Below are 15,094 nucleotides of genomic sequence, written 5' to 3' on the forward strand. Positions count from 1 at the left end.
ATTGATTCAGCATATGTTGTTAAAATGTGTGTCTAAATGTCGTGTAAATTTTCGAATGTGAGGAAGCTAAACACACAACATATTGAACGAGCCAGGCCAGGAAGACTTGGTGTTTTTTTTCTTTCTACAAACACAGAGCCAAACGAGTCCCATGAGTGTTTGGCTTCCTGCTAGGCCAGAGGGAACAAAGGACCATAGAGAACTCAGCACTCAGCGTGGGACAGATATGTCTTTCTCTCTCTCCATCCCAACTCTCCCGAAGCCCCATCCGAAACACACTCTCTGTGCTGCGGTGCCAGCAGGCTCGGCGTCCGTGGCCAAATCCATCTCATCAAGCAGGCCTGTGCAGATGCAGCTGTCGGAGGCACAAATACTGTACAGCAGTTATAGGAAGAGGGGCGCCTATCCCAGAATGCGGTCCAGCCTCCAGCTCCGGAGCTGAGGCAGATGGAGACAGCATCAATCAGGCTCATCCCCCAGACATGGGGCAAGGTGTTGAAAGCGTGAATTAGCAGTATGGCTGTGCATGGGACCAGTTAATCTATTCAGATGTCAGGATGTAGGGTTCCCGTGAGGCCAAGTGGTGGAGCAGACCTCCAAGGGCGGCAAACATACTCATCCAAGTGCTCAAGTTCCCATTTTTCTTTTATCCAGACATCAAAATACAACTTTGTGTTGGTCGCCTGTCTGCATTTTTTTCTCGTGTTGTCAGTGAACCTCTGCTCAAGTTTTCATTGTTTTTCAAAACCATGTTACAGGTCTCTTAAAAAATTCTCTCAATCACCTCTCTTATTGGAAACCCTCTCTGGCTTATTGTCAAAGCAGTCTGACATATGACACTAACCAGTGTAGGCACAGTCTCAGTCAGCACTTTGTAATGGCTCTTCCTGCTGACCTGTCTTGCGGCATTTTACTAAGTGAATGATCAGAGCAACTACAATAAACTGGAGAGTATTGAATGGCCTCTCAGCTCCCCATGTCTCCAGGCATTTTGATTCTGGCCCCTGAACCACAGCAACCACACTGCTTTGCTTACATCCAGAATCAGGCCTTTCTGGATTTCTTATAGCTTGAAAATCCCACTTTATAAATGCTGAGGTGAAAACAGACAGGTTACCACAGCTACTGCCGCCCTGGAGATAAAAAAGGAACTGGTTATTTCACAGTTTGTGGCCTGTGATTGAGTAGACTGCAGGAGTCATATGTTTTGATCATGTAATGTCTGAAAACCTCAATGAGGTCAAATTCACAGAAAATCTATTTTCATGCTGGCGGTGGGGGCGGTAATACCTATAAAATTAGGTGGAACTTCATCTCTTCATTTGTCTGTGTAGCACTTTGGCTGATCCAAATAACAGTCTTTGCTAAATAAATTTCTCAAGAACCTTTTCTGCTTCCCAGTGTGCACTAGGCCCAGTTGTTGCACTAATATAAGCCTCATCCCCTGGGGAGAAAAAAAAGCTTTCTGAATCAATCCAACCCCACTGTAATTCATTTCACCCAGGCTCTGGCTGCTACTAGCGGGATTCCTGGAAGGCCGTCCAGACAGAGAGAACATGATTTAATCCAGCCTCCGTGGCTGGTGCGATAAGCTCTCCGACACACCCAGATTTTCACAAGGGGAAATATTCTGCCAGGACCCACAATTATCCAAGTCATAATGACTAGAGATTTTATCAAAGAAAGACTGGGCCTTAATTGCTCACTGATGTTTAGCCTTATGCGGCCACGTATGAAGAACTTGTTTCAGGAGAAAGGAGCTTATCGTTAAAGTGCTGCACATGTTACTGTGACTAGGTGTTTTGCCGTTATTCCTTGTTTATAGTATGGGACACTTATTGGACTACTGGCACCACTGGCAACGTTAAATTCAATTTCCAAGGAGCATTCATTCAAAATTTCATAATTTTGTTTTTTCCCCTCAGTATTCTGACCTTTCAGGCTGTATTCATTCATTATTCATTTTTCCAAGAATAAAATCTGTTGTTTATTGTCGCTTTGCTGAGACATATTTTTTTATTTCACCCATTCATTGTTGCTTACTGAGATTTCTTTCTGCATTTTATTTTCTCCCGTATGTGTGATCATAGTTCAGATTGTACACCTTTTATCTTTGTAAATTGAATAAGGTGCTATTTACATTTTTTTCCTCTGAAATCTAACCAGTGGTTAGATTTTCAGATCTCAATCTAACCAGTGGTTAGATTTCAGATACAAGCTCTTTAAAGGAATAGTTCAACAACAATATGCTTACACTTTCTTGCCGAGAGTTACATGAGAAGACTGATATCACTCTCATATCTGTGCAGTAAATATGTAGCTGGAGCCAGCAGTTGGTTAGCTGAGCTCAGCACAGAGTGAAATGGGGGAAACAGGTAGTTTACCAGCTCTAAAGCTTGCTAATGTGCACATTATATTGTGTAAAAATATCACTTGGCAGTTTTATGAGGAGTTATATACTGTTTCTTGCCAAATATCTAGCAGAGGCTCTCGGAAGTTACCAGTCCCTGCTGAGAAATAGTCCATTGCATAACTCCCTGTGAAATTGCAACATGATGTTTGGTTTTTGCACTGATTAAAGAAACACAATTAAACGTGTGAATTAAGTAGTGAGCTTTAGAAGTTTTGGTACATGGATTTTGTTGCCTTTGGACAGAGCCAAGAGTAACAGAGCTGTTTCCCTCTGTTCCTAGTCTTTATGCTAAGCTAAGCTAACCAGCTGCTCACTGTAGCTTCATATGGACTGTGCAGTAGTGTGAGTGGCATCCATCTTCTCAGCTAACTCTCAGCAAGAAAACGATGAAATGTATTATATGAAACTGTCAAACTGTAAAACAATGTTCAGCATCAAGAGTTTTTCCTTTTTCTTTTTTTTTTGTGACTTAAACTTTATTGAATTTCAAACACAAAAACACGCCCTAGGCAGAAGAAAGAAAATAATAATACAATAAAATAGGTAGAAATTAATTAATACCAGAAAATAAATAAAACAAATAGACAATAACAAAATAAAAAATAGACTAAGGTAAACCAGGATAAAAGCATTAACTTTTAATATTAGGTAAATTTGTCAGATGTCAACTGCACCGCTGTGAGATGTCCACTCACCCTTAAGAGATGACTGTTTAAATGGTGGCCATGTAATGTTTCTACCTTCCATAAAGAGAGTCTATATGTTTACAAATACACATGACAACATGTTGTAAAAAACAAAACCACCCGTGCATTTGAAGAGCCCAGCACTCAAGCTAATGCTTATAAAGGTGTGTTCACTGGTTCCCCTGTAGCAAGTGAAACCGCAGAAATGTTCCCTGGTTATTATTGCTGCCACCTTGCCCAGTTCTGAGATCCATTCCTGGAGTAAGAGTTTTTCAATGAGAAGTTGACATGCAAGCTTCATGATTATCTTGCAAAACAAGCTGTGAGAAAAGCCAAGACTCTGGAGGTTAAAACATTTATTACCAGAGATTAAACATCCACAAAAAGCTGTAATTTAGGGTAAGACTTTAATGTGACAGAGGCCCATGTTGAGTTATTTTTGAATTTCAAGTGAACACAAACTTTACCAACATGGCATTGCATGACTCAGTTGCTACGAGGAACGCACAACAACAGTATAATGAAAGTGAGCTTGGATATTGTATGTATCGGTGCCTGCTGAGGATCAAACCTCAGGATTTTATTGAAAGAAACACACAGGGACCTCGGTGGTGAATAATGAATGGATGAGGGCGTTCTGCATAAAGCCTGAGGAATGAGATGTGTGACCACAGTGGGGTTTGACCACTGGTGGTACAGATGGCTTGGTGCGCTGACTGGGTGAGTAAAACGAGATTAATTCTTTCTCAGCCCGCAGAGACTATACACCTCCTAAAATACACCAAGATTGTTAAGACTGACCAAATTCTGAATTAAACTTTTCCCTTTTTTGCCTGTGAGCCCTGAGAACAAGATCAAACATGGGAAAACAAGCCCATCTTCTCAAATTAAAAAACAAAATAGACCTAAAATTTCCAATTTGTAATAAATTTCTTATCAAATATTGGATATAAAAGCTGACTTTTCCCTAAATCAAATTCTCAAGAAAACAAGTCATACTTGGAAGAGGAATCCTAGTCAATCTACAATAGTATCTTTATAATCTGGAATGTTTTCCTTTTCGTAGCTACGTTGTAGTTAATGTTTTGGACTTTGCAGAGATTCATAACACTATTGGGCTTTGAATAACAAAACATGAACAAGAGTCAAGTGTGTATGTCTTTGCTAATGTTCTTGAATAACACCCCTTGGGACTAGTTTCAACAGTCTGCGCTCTCCTTCCTTGTCTGCAAGCTTTAGTCTGTGAAATGTGGAGCACCATCTGTTGTAGAGCCTTTTGCTGAAAAACATCTCTCTCTTGACACTCTCAAATTTAAAATCTAGAGCAGAATGATACACGATCTCTGTCCATTCCAAGGTGTTTCCCAGTTTAACAGTGTCTCCTCTGAACACTATAGTGTTTTTCCAAACTCACTGGTTTTCATGGTTTATTTGTTTCATCACAAACCATCTGAATCCAGATCTCCTAACTGTTGCTTTGCCGCTTCGTAGGGAACACTTAAAAGCTTTGGAGTAGGGCCAATATGCTTTGTTGTATCCAGAAACTGTTTGTGCCCCTCACACGGTGCTCTGTAAAGCTCTCAGTTCTCCTTCTCTGACTGCAAAAGTGCATGTCCCAAATACACACTCATAAATCTTGTCCTCCTTTGTTGCCAACAGCGTTTGCAGTGGTTTAGCAGTACAAAGTTTTCATTGTTTCAGCTGCTGTTTGCACAATTTTTTAGATTTTTCTGTTCCCTCCGGTTAGACTGATGATCTGCATATCCGCGGGCGAGCCTTGAAATGAACAACAGCCTTTAACGCTTTCTCTGAATGCGATGAATGTGTGTAAACTTTGATTTACACTTGGTCTTTGACGACCGTCGTTTGGTTTCCCATTTACCAAGTAGCTTTCAAATTGCCCTAATTATGTGCAGTTCTTATGTAATAAGGGCTTTTGGCTGATGCTCCGTGTTGGAAAGAGGTAAATGGAACCATTAAACATTTTGTTTAAATAAAAAGAATAATGACTTGATTTTCCTCAGCAGGATAGAGAGAGACTTGTGTTGATTGGTCCTAAACCTACTGACGGCTCCAGAGGTTTGCCGCCCGTCACTTTGCAGGTCATGTCCAGTCCAACACAAAGAAAACTGTGACGGGACAAAGTGACAAAGCTGGGAGCTATCGAGTTTTGTGGTGTAACCCAGACCGGGATGCTCATGCCAGACACTCCTGCCTGCTGTCAGACGGTCTTGTTTAGACAGTCTGTCTAAAGCCAAATGGCTCCATCCAGCAACCAGACGAGTTCTTCATATCAGTCTATTTTCTGCATTTGCTGCCATAAGCCAACAATCCAAGCCATTAGATGTGGGTTCGGAGTTAGGTATTCTCAAACAAATCAAAATGAAAAATGAGCTTTGCCAAGGTAGACTTGTGCTGAGCTTCAAGTGCTGAGAGGGCCTGTGAAAAACCATTTAAAGGACCAGTGTGTAGGATTTAGGGGGATCTATTGGCAGAAATGGAATATCATATTCATAATAATGTTTTCATTACTGTATAATCACCTGAAAATAGGAATCATTGTGTTTTTGTTAGCTTAGAGCCCCTCATATCTACATAGGGAGCGGCCCTCTTCCACAGTGGGTGCACCACTACGGTTCTACAGTAGCCCAGAACAGACAAACCAAACACTGGCTCTAGAGACGGCCTTTTGCATTTTTACTTTCCCTGAAAGGCAAAGTAGGTTCACCTGGTCGCAACCTGCAACCTCAGCGCTAGATACCACTACTTCCAGCATACATGTCTTTTATTAAAACAAATCCTGACCCTCTTTCCAACCTACTTGGCATCCAACGCCCAGAAAAACTAGACTCTCCATCTGAAATACTTTAACTGACAAATATGCTTTATTTCATATGGAGATTTATAGAGACGGATGATAACGAAAGCACCTCAGAGGCTGAACTGTTAGTGAATGAATCAGCTGTGGACCATACATTACCGTGCAGTGCTTCACATAAACACTGTTCTGGCCTCGTCATGCCAAGTGGGCTACAGAGATGGTTTAAGATGTAAACAATTCCCGAGGATCTAGGTCACTGCATGTAGGTATGTGTGTGTGTGTGTGTGAGCGAGTGTGCGAATGTTTTGGGTGAACAGGATCATCAGATAAATCCTGAATTTCTCCGTCCATCTAAGAGGCTCCTGTTTCCCAGTGGGCAACTTACAGAAACAACACAGTCACCACCGGGATGATGGGAAGCGGTGTTTTCCAAGCCTCCACTACGGGGGTTTCCTGGCACTTAAAAAAACAATCCACCTAACCGAATTTCACCACGTAACACCCCCTCCCCCAGCACACTTTCATCAAAACTTCAAAGTGCACCTAGCGTTTTGCTTGGCAGTGTAATTCATCGGGTTTTTTTTTAACAATGTGGTTTATGCACAGCATCAGCAGAAGCTGAGAGATCAGAGGGTTTGCAGCCTTTTTGACTGTCCTCCAGTTCTTGGGCCTGGCTTGTGTTTTCACTCTGTGCTGTTTGTGCTCCAAAACTGCCTCCTCTCCAACTCATCTGGGTCAAGAGGCACGGCTGGAACTGCCATTCATGCTGCCTGTCATGCCTTAATGAGAGCTAATATTCACATGTTGTAATGCTGCGATGAGTTCAAAGATACATAGCAACAGAGTGCCAAGTAATACTTTTGCAACGCGCTGGATGTTTCATGCACAGTGTCGATTCTTGGCCTTCAGTTTGATTTGTAAATTCCTCAAATGTGATGATGTTTAGTTCTAATTGCTTTCCATACATGTGAAATGAATAATGATGAGTGAAAGTGGACAGCGCCAATGTCTTTATGTCTTAGTTGGAGGCCTCCTTTGCTATCAAATATAAACTGATGCTTTGATCAAACGTTTGGACTGAGATTTATCAGCGCATAAGAACAGTCTCTTCTTTGAATATAATTGTTGAGCACATGTTCTGAACATGAAATAATACATGTCATGTACAAAACCAAGTCGAGTCTCACGCTTTATGCAAGTGAATCTCCCTAGTGTAATCAATGTATCTAAATAATAAAACATGATTTGGCCTCGCGATTTCAACATCATGTGTAACCATAATGCTTTTTCTTTGGCCATGAAATGAATTGTTCAACATTTTCATAAAGACACTTATTCACATCATTTCCAAGAATTAGATCTGAAGATTGATACCAATGTTATGTCTGTGCATTAAGTAGCCCATGGAGCTAGAGCCAGGCAGACATTAGCTGTAGCTTAGCATAAATACTGGAAATGGGAGGAAACGGCTCGCCTCAAAGATATACTCCCTGACTTCCCACAGAGTTGTTGTCACAGTGAAGTTGTAACTTGTTCTAACCGGTGCTGTAGCCTGATATGCAGCATAGAAGTGCTGAGTAGATTAAATTGTTATTTGTCAGCAGACAAATGGAGAAGTTAAGTCTCCCTAAAACCAAAAACTGTCATTTTTATATTTCTGTTTGTATACAGATTGGAGCTGCGCCGTGTTAAGTAGTGAGCTTTAGAGGTGCTGCAAGGTATAATTTTGAAATTTGCTCAGTAGAGCTGGGGAAAACTGCAGATATTACTTACCACAGCTCAACTGACAACTTTCAAATATATAAGTATTCAATTAGCAGTGAACAGCATCAGTGACTCATAGACTCATACAAAAGACAAACTTTGTAAATTCAGTGTATTTTTCTCATCATTTTTATTTGCCTCATGTCTCTACCATATGCTCATTCAGCAGCTCTCTTATCAGCCCCATCAGTGATTTAATTAAAAGTGTATGGCCATAATTTGATACCCAAAACATTTTTTCCATCTGTCTGTTCAAACCATGTTGCATGTAATCTTGGCAGAGGTCTTCAAAATTGCTTTCAAGTCACCCAGAACAGGGGGGGGGGGGGGGGATTCCTCCTTGGCTGCAGGGGCCTTGAAGTTCCTAATGAAGACATCAAACGTGCAGAGTGAGTCGCGCTTGCCCTCGCTGCCCCCTGATCTGCAGGCAGAGAGGGCAGCGCTGAGCTCATGCTGGGAGGAAGTCACTTTGCCATTGAAAGTGAGAGAGACAGGGTGAGCAACATCTGGCTAAGCCAAGGAAGCGAGGCAGGATGCTTGCAGGCCAGGTGTCCACTGTAAGCGATGGAAAAACCAAATCATAATTTGGAGTGGACGGCGTAGCAGGGATAGCCACCTCCTGTCTGTCCTCACCACCTTGACACAAGCACCTCTTGTTTCCCTGTGACACATCCTATTCCCGGGACTCGCCCCGGAGAGATCTGGGTCAGCAGCTGTCTATAGGTGCTGCCTTTTGAAAAGATGACGTGAGAGAACATTATCAAACGTTTTGTCTCTCATTTCCCCTTCTCATTTAGTGTCCCGTTTCTCTTGGCAGCAGGAATGTGGTTTTTTACTCAGTGAATAAAGAGACATGCATAGGCTTGTGCTACATCTAGCACAGCTGGGACAGGGCGTGTGTGTGGTTCAGTGTATGTGAATGTGTGTACACGTGTGCATTTTAGAGTAGCATGCACACGTGTGTTTATTTGCCTGATTATCTTTGTGTGTCTGTGGGTTGGCTGAGCTGATTCAGTGTTTGAATACGTGGTGTGTGGCTGAAAACCCCACGTATTAAATGTTAATGCATGGTTTATATCCTCATTTGGGGTTTGATTACAGCCTCAATTACATTACAGGGACACAGGTGTGCTTTGTAGAACTGCTCTTCTCATCTGCCCGACATGGTTCATCTCTGTCTTGCTCTGCTGACGGTCTGTCAGGGCAGATCAGTGGGATCCAGATGTTTTTTTGCAGGGCTGAATCCCAACATTGCCCGAGCTTTCCTAGACCCCCAGAGCTAAGGTAGGTCCGTCTGCCTGTCTGTCTGAGAGGCACGCGCCTCCCCCAGGTCGCTCACATGAGCTCAGCTTCCAGATCGCGCAGCACAGGCCCAGTAATTGACCCAAATCAAACGCTCACCGGTAAAAAAAAATGTGCCCCTCGCAGCTCTGGTCGAGCTTTGTTCTGCGACCCTAGCTTTAATACTTCCTCCAGCCCGGTGCAACCCTCAGGATGTTGCTCCCTGGTTGGCCACAGTCAGAACAGGGAGTTCATAATCTAGTCAAGCAGACACAATGGGTGATGGAGAGGTTTTGTAGTCCTGATGGAAAGATCTAATGTGTTTAATCACACACTTTTCTCCGGGGCAAACAGACCAGCCACACACAGACACAGACGCACGCCACACATGCACACACACACACACACACACACACACACACACACACACACAAACTGGGACCAGTGAGTTATTCCCTTTGGTTGCATGATACTTCATTTTTTGTTAATCAGTGGTGAAAAATCTTCTCTTGCGAAATGTCTTTAATGTCAAACAGAATCTTTCATTAATTAGTGAGGGTCATGGCTCTCTGACTTACAGCAGATGTTAGTTGAGAAACCCAGTGTGCTTAAAGAATGATATGGTATTATTAATTTGATTAAAGCAAAATTATTTCCAAATCGTTGTATCTTATCTATAAAATCAATTAAAGCAAAGCTATGACCTAAGACAGCGTGTTTGTCTCTTAGGGATATTATTTTCTGTTGCACACACTGACCACACTTAAATGGATTTCACGGCGATGCACATACGTTGCTAATGGGAGTATCTTTATGAGTGTATATATGTGCGGGACATTAGCTTTTGACTGAGGTCATATGTTTATGGTCTTGTGATGATGTGATTGACAGGACCCAAGTGAGACGGGGACCCCCTGACTCCTCCCCTCAGCAGACTGGGACCTCCCGCACTGTGAAACGTTATCCATCATCCTCTGGGCCTATCACCTCCAACGCTCTACCCGGTGGCAACGGCTATGCTAACAGCCACAGCAATGAGCACAGGAACCGGCATGGACACAGAAACGGTCAGAGTAATGTGCACTCCTTTAACAGTCACAGGCCCACCAGCAGTGACAGCCAGCTGCACGGACAGTTCAACAATGCACTATTACCAGCAGGTAAGGACAAAAAAAAAAACTGAGCATATCTATCAAACACTCTGAAATGACCGTCATAAAACTTTTATCTGCTCTCACTTTCGCCCTCCACCCTTCCTAGCCTCGTCAAAACAAACACAAGCCCATTTTCACTCAATTCACTGAGGCTAAGATACATACATACACATCCTGTGGTGTCATCGCTAAATGGAACATTAGCCACAAGGAAAAAAAATTGGCTTCTTCCCAGGCTGCAGTTCACATCTCCCACTGTCCACCCACCCCACCGCCTCTGTGGTCTGCATCACACCAAACAGATCGACATTTGATATCAAAGCTGCATGCAATGTGTGACCGTTTGTGTGTGCGTGTGTGTGTGTGTGCGTGTGTGTGCTTGCGTGCGTCTGTGTGTGTGCGTGCGTGTGTGTGTGTGTGTGTGTATGTGTGTGTGCTGATGGTCAACAAACACATAATTGCTGGGGAGGACTGTGAGCAGTGTGTTTGTTCTTGTGTGTTTGCACAGCTACATGCTTTGATATCTTTGGGAATCTGCACTGTCACCTCTCTGACATGACAGGCACTGAGCTCTGGCGCCTCTACCCACAACAAAAAGAAATGTGAGCTTGCCTTTCCTAAATTTTATTCTCCTTTCACTACCTCATCTTCCTCTGATGCACTCTCCAGCGTACACAGCTGTCTGCTGTTCAAGCTTCTCTTGTTTTTTAGCACTGTACCAGGGCAACGGCTGTTGAACAGCTTCCCACCATTACACAATGTTCACTTGCACTCACGCTCTCTTTGTCTCCTTCACACATACACACATCCAAAACACCTTCTCCCAAAGATAAAGGGCTTGGAGTCAAGCCCAATACCTAATAGTATCCTCTCCCCTATTCGCTGGCCTGTGGCACATCGCTCGTTCAGCTGCAGCGTGCCACTGGCCAACCGTCAGCACACACCCTCACACACTTATAAACCTCCCTTTGCCCAGACGGGGAGTGTGTCACAGTGAGGCTGAAGGAGAAAGGATGCAGCTCATTTCCAGCCTGTCTCTGCTGCTGCTCCTTCTCAACCAGGTGTGCGTGTGTTTTCCAGGGGCCAACCTCACCTCCAACCTGGATCGCATTAAGATCGTCTTCACGCCTATGCTGTGCCGCAGGGTGTGCAGCGGCGGGCGCTGCTACAACAGCTGTGAGAGGGGAGACATCACCACGGTTTACAGTGAGACCTCGCAGCAGCAGCAGCAGCAGCAGCAGCAGCAGCAGCCAAAGAACCAGGGCTTCAGACTCTGTGAGTGTCGACTCCAGGCCTTCTGATTGTCATTAATGCTGATCTTTCTCGTCTGCTTCTTCTTGTCCCTACATCTCTCTTTTCCTCCCTCTTGCTGTCTCTCTTGCTTACTTTCTGATTCTCACACACTTTCCCTGTGTCTCCATCCTAGTTTCTCATTTCTTTTTTATGGGGTGAGCTTGACAAAATGGGCTCCCAGTGGCATGCCGTCTGTTCTGAATACCAAGCTCAGAGAGGAGGCAGAGTGGTGGAGATTAAAGCTGAGCGCTGCGCTAAAAACTCTCACTGTCAAAAAGAAATAGAGACAGGGAAAGCAGGAGAGACGGGGGTAGAGCAGATTAAAAGTGGGCTGTGTAAAAGAGGACTAATCTCCCCTCGCACACACACACGTGGTGGTCCCACGCTCCCAACACTTAGCCCCATCTCTTTGCGGTTTACACCTCGCGGCTGGCCCCGCCGTTAACCATTTAATGTGCTCCCTGGGAGAGAAGGAGCAAATGAAAGAGGAGATGGAAAGGCAGAAAGAGAGAAAGAGTAGCAGCATGAACAGGATTTTATAGGGATTACATTAAACCTGCCATTTATCCGGGGGGCTTTGCTCCAAATTCACACAGGAGTGTCCATGGGAAGGGAGGGGGCGGTCAATGCCAAGGGGAGGGTCGTACCCCTCCATATTTCTTAGTTTTCTCATCAGTTATAAGGGTCCAGCTGAGGCTCAGACTAATTACTACTTGGTGGATTAGAGGTGAAGGGTGCACATACCACACACATACACATACACGTCCTCTCCAGTCACAACTCGCATAAATACGAACTCATACATGCAACCATCCTTCACTTAAGTGCACCAGGCTCTATGGGGAGGACCTAGCTGACTTATGAATATATAAACAGGTTGATGTTGCAGATTTATGTGCCCATTAATGGGGTTTTGGAACGTGGCGTAGATATTCCAAACACTTCAGCATCCTGGCAGAGGCCTTCCGCAAGATTACATTCCTGGCACCTCCACTTCTTCCCTGAGCAGCCGTTTGTTTTTATGCCCCATTTTTATTCCCTAGAAATCTCCCTTCATTATGTAAAGGCATGCGTTAAAGAGTGCGTTAAAAAGAGATTGCTTTCCATTTAGGCTTGCATCCTGTTATTGCTTGGGTGTGCGTGTTCGTCGAGGAATGTCAAGTGGACAGCAAACAGCTATCTCATGCTGTTGTTATGTTCCTTACACGGTGCAGTAAAATCTGGCTGGATAATTATAACAGGCTCCCTTGATACGCACTGTGTGTACAGCGCTTACTTCAAAACCGGATATTAGATTGGGTAGAAGTCTGTTTATTGAGTGAGAAGTGTGCGTGCGTGCGTGTGCGTGTGTGTGTGTCTATTTGGTTGTTAAAGGTTGTTAAATAGACAGACAGGGAGCGTGGCGTGCAGAGTCGACAGTAGGTTGTTGTCTAAGAATAGTTCCTGCCCCATGCTGGGGGGCGGGGGGTAGGTGGGTGAGTGGGGTGGGGCCTTTCACTACCTTCATCTTCCTCTGATGCACTCTCCGAGCGTACACAGCTGTCTGCCTGTTCAAAGCTTCTCTTGTTTTTTTAGCACTGTACAGGGCAACGGCTGTTGAACAGCTTTCCCACCATTACACAATGTTCACTTGCACTCACGCTCTCTTTGTCTTCCTTCACACATACACTACATCAAAACCCTTCTCCCAAAGATAAAGGGCTTTGGAGTCAAGCCCAATACCTAATAGTATCCTCTCCCCTATTCGCTGGCCTGTGGCACATCGCTCGTTCAGCTGCAGCGTGCCACTGGCCAACCGTCAGCACACACCTCACACACTTAATAAACCTCCCTTTGCCAGACGGGGGAGTGTGTGACACAGTGAGGCTGAAGGAGAAAGGATGCAGCTCATTTCCAGCTGTCTCTGCTGCTTGCTCCTTCTCAACCAGGTTGTGGCGTGTGTTTTTCCAGGGGCCAACCTCACCTCCAACCTGGATCGCATTAAGATCGTCTTCACGCCTATGCTGTGCCGCAGGGTGTGCAGCGGCGGGCGCTGCGTACAACAGCTGTGAGAGGGGAGACATCACCGACGTTTACAGTGAGACTCGCAGCAGCAGCAGCTGCAGGCAGCAGCAGCGAGAGCAGCCAAAAGAACCAGGGCTTCAGACTCTGTTGAGTGTCGACTCCAGGCCTTCTGATTGTCCATTAATGCTGATCTTTCTCGTCTGCTTCTTCTTGTCCCTACATCTCTCTTTCCTCCCTCTTGCTGTCTCTCTTGCTTACTTTCTGATTCTCACACACTTTCCCCTGTGTCTCCATCCTAGTTTCTCATTTCTTTTTTATGGGGTGAGCTTGACAAAATGGGCTCCCAGTGGCATGCCGTCTGTTCTGAATACCAAGCTCAGAGAGGGAGGCAGAGTGGTGAGATTAAAGCTGAGCGCTGCGCTAAAAACTCTCACTGTCAAGAATAGGACTAGAGAAAAATGAAGAAAGGGGCAGGAGAGACGGGGGTAGGAGCAGATTAAAAGTGGGCTGTGTAAAAGAGGACTAATCTCCCCTCGCACACACACACGTGGTGGTCCCACGCTCCAACACTTAGCCCATCTCCTTTGCGGTTTACACCTCGCGGCTGGCCCCGCCGTTAACCATTTAATTGTGCTCCCTGGGAGAGAAAGGAGCAAATGAAAGAGGAGATGGAAAGGCAGAAAGAGAGAAAGAGTAGCAGCATGAACAGGATTTTATAGGGATTACATTAAACCTGCCATTTATCCGGGGGGCTTTTGCTCCAAATTCACACAGGAAGTGTCCATGGGAAGGGAGGGGGCGGTCAATGCCAAGGGAGGGGTCGTACCCCTCCATATTTCTTTAGTTTTCTCATCAGTTATAAGGGTCCACTGAGCTCAGAGCTAATTACTACTTGGTGATTAGAGGTGAAGGGTGCACATACCACAACACATACACATACACGTCCTCTCCAGTCACAAACTCGCATAAATACGAACTCATACATGCAACCATCCTTCACTTAAGTGCACAGGCTCTATGGGGGAGGACCTAGCTGACTTATGAATATATAAAACAGGTTGATGTTGCAGATTTATGTGCCCAATTAATGGGCGTTTTGGAACGTTGGCGTAGATATTCCAAACACTTCAGCATCCTGGCAGAGGCCTTCCGCAAGATTACATTCCTGGCACCTCCACTTCTTCCCTGAGCAGCCTGTTTGTTTTTATGCCCCATTTTTGTATTCCCTAAGAAATCTCCTTCATTATGTACAAGGCATGCGTTTAAAGAGTGCGTTAAAAAGAGATTGCTTTCCATTTAGGCTTGCATCCTGTTATTGCTTGGGTGTGCGTGTTCGTCGAGGAATGTCCAAGTGGACAGCAAACAGCTATCTTCAGTGCTGTTGATTATGTTCCTTACACGGTGCAGTAAAAATCTGGCTGGTATATTATAACAGGCTCCCTTGAATACGCACTGTGTGTACAGCGCTTACTCTCAAACCGGATATTAGATTGGGTAGAAGTCTGTTTATTGAGTGAGAAGTTGTGCTGCGTGCTGTGTGCGTGTGTGTGGGTTCTATTTGGTTGTTAAAGGTTGTTAAATAGACAGACAGGGAGCGTGGCGTGCAGAGTCGACAGTAGGTTGTTGTCTAAGAATAGTTCCTGCCCCATGCTGGGGGGCGGGGGTAGGTTGGGTGAGT

The 15,094-nt window shown here is 44.6% G+C and overlaps 1 protein-coding gene across 1 annotated transcript in view; it reads left to right on the forward strand.

The window, feature by feature from the left end:
* Positions 1–13,463, forward strand: part of LOC111225962 (latent-transforming growth factor beta-binding protein 2-like) — a 36,990-nt gene extending 23,527 nt beyond the window's left edge. The window contains exons 4-6 of the mRNA XM_022751029.1: positions 9,857–10,125; positions 11,200–11,394; positions 13,363–13,463. Coding sequence (XP_022606750.1) covers positions 9,857–10,125; positions 11,200–11,394; positions 13,363–13,463 — 565 coding nt within the window. The remainder of the gene's footprint in view (positions 1–9,856; positions 10,126–11,199; positions 11,395–13,362) is intronic.
* The last annotated feature ends 1,631 nt before the right edge of the window (positions 13,464–15,094 follow it).

The sequence above is a fragment of the Seriola dumerili genome, unplaced genomic scaffold (assembly GCF_002260705.1).
Source record: "Seriola dumerili isolate Sdu_G_001 unplaced genomic scaffold, Sdu_1.0 BDQW01000149.1, whole genome shotgun sequence".
In the NCBI taxonomy this organism is placed as follows: Eukaryota; Metazoa; Chordata; class Actinopteri; order Carangiformes; family Carangidae; genus Seriola; species Seriola dumerili.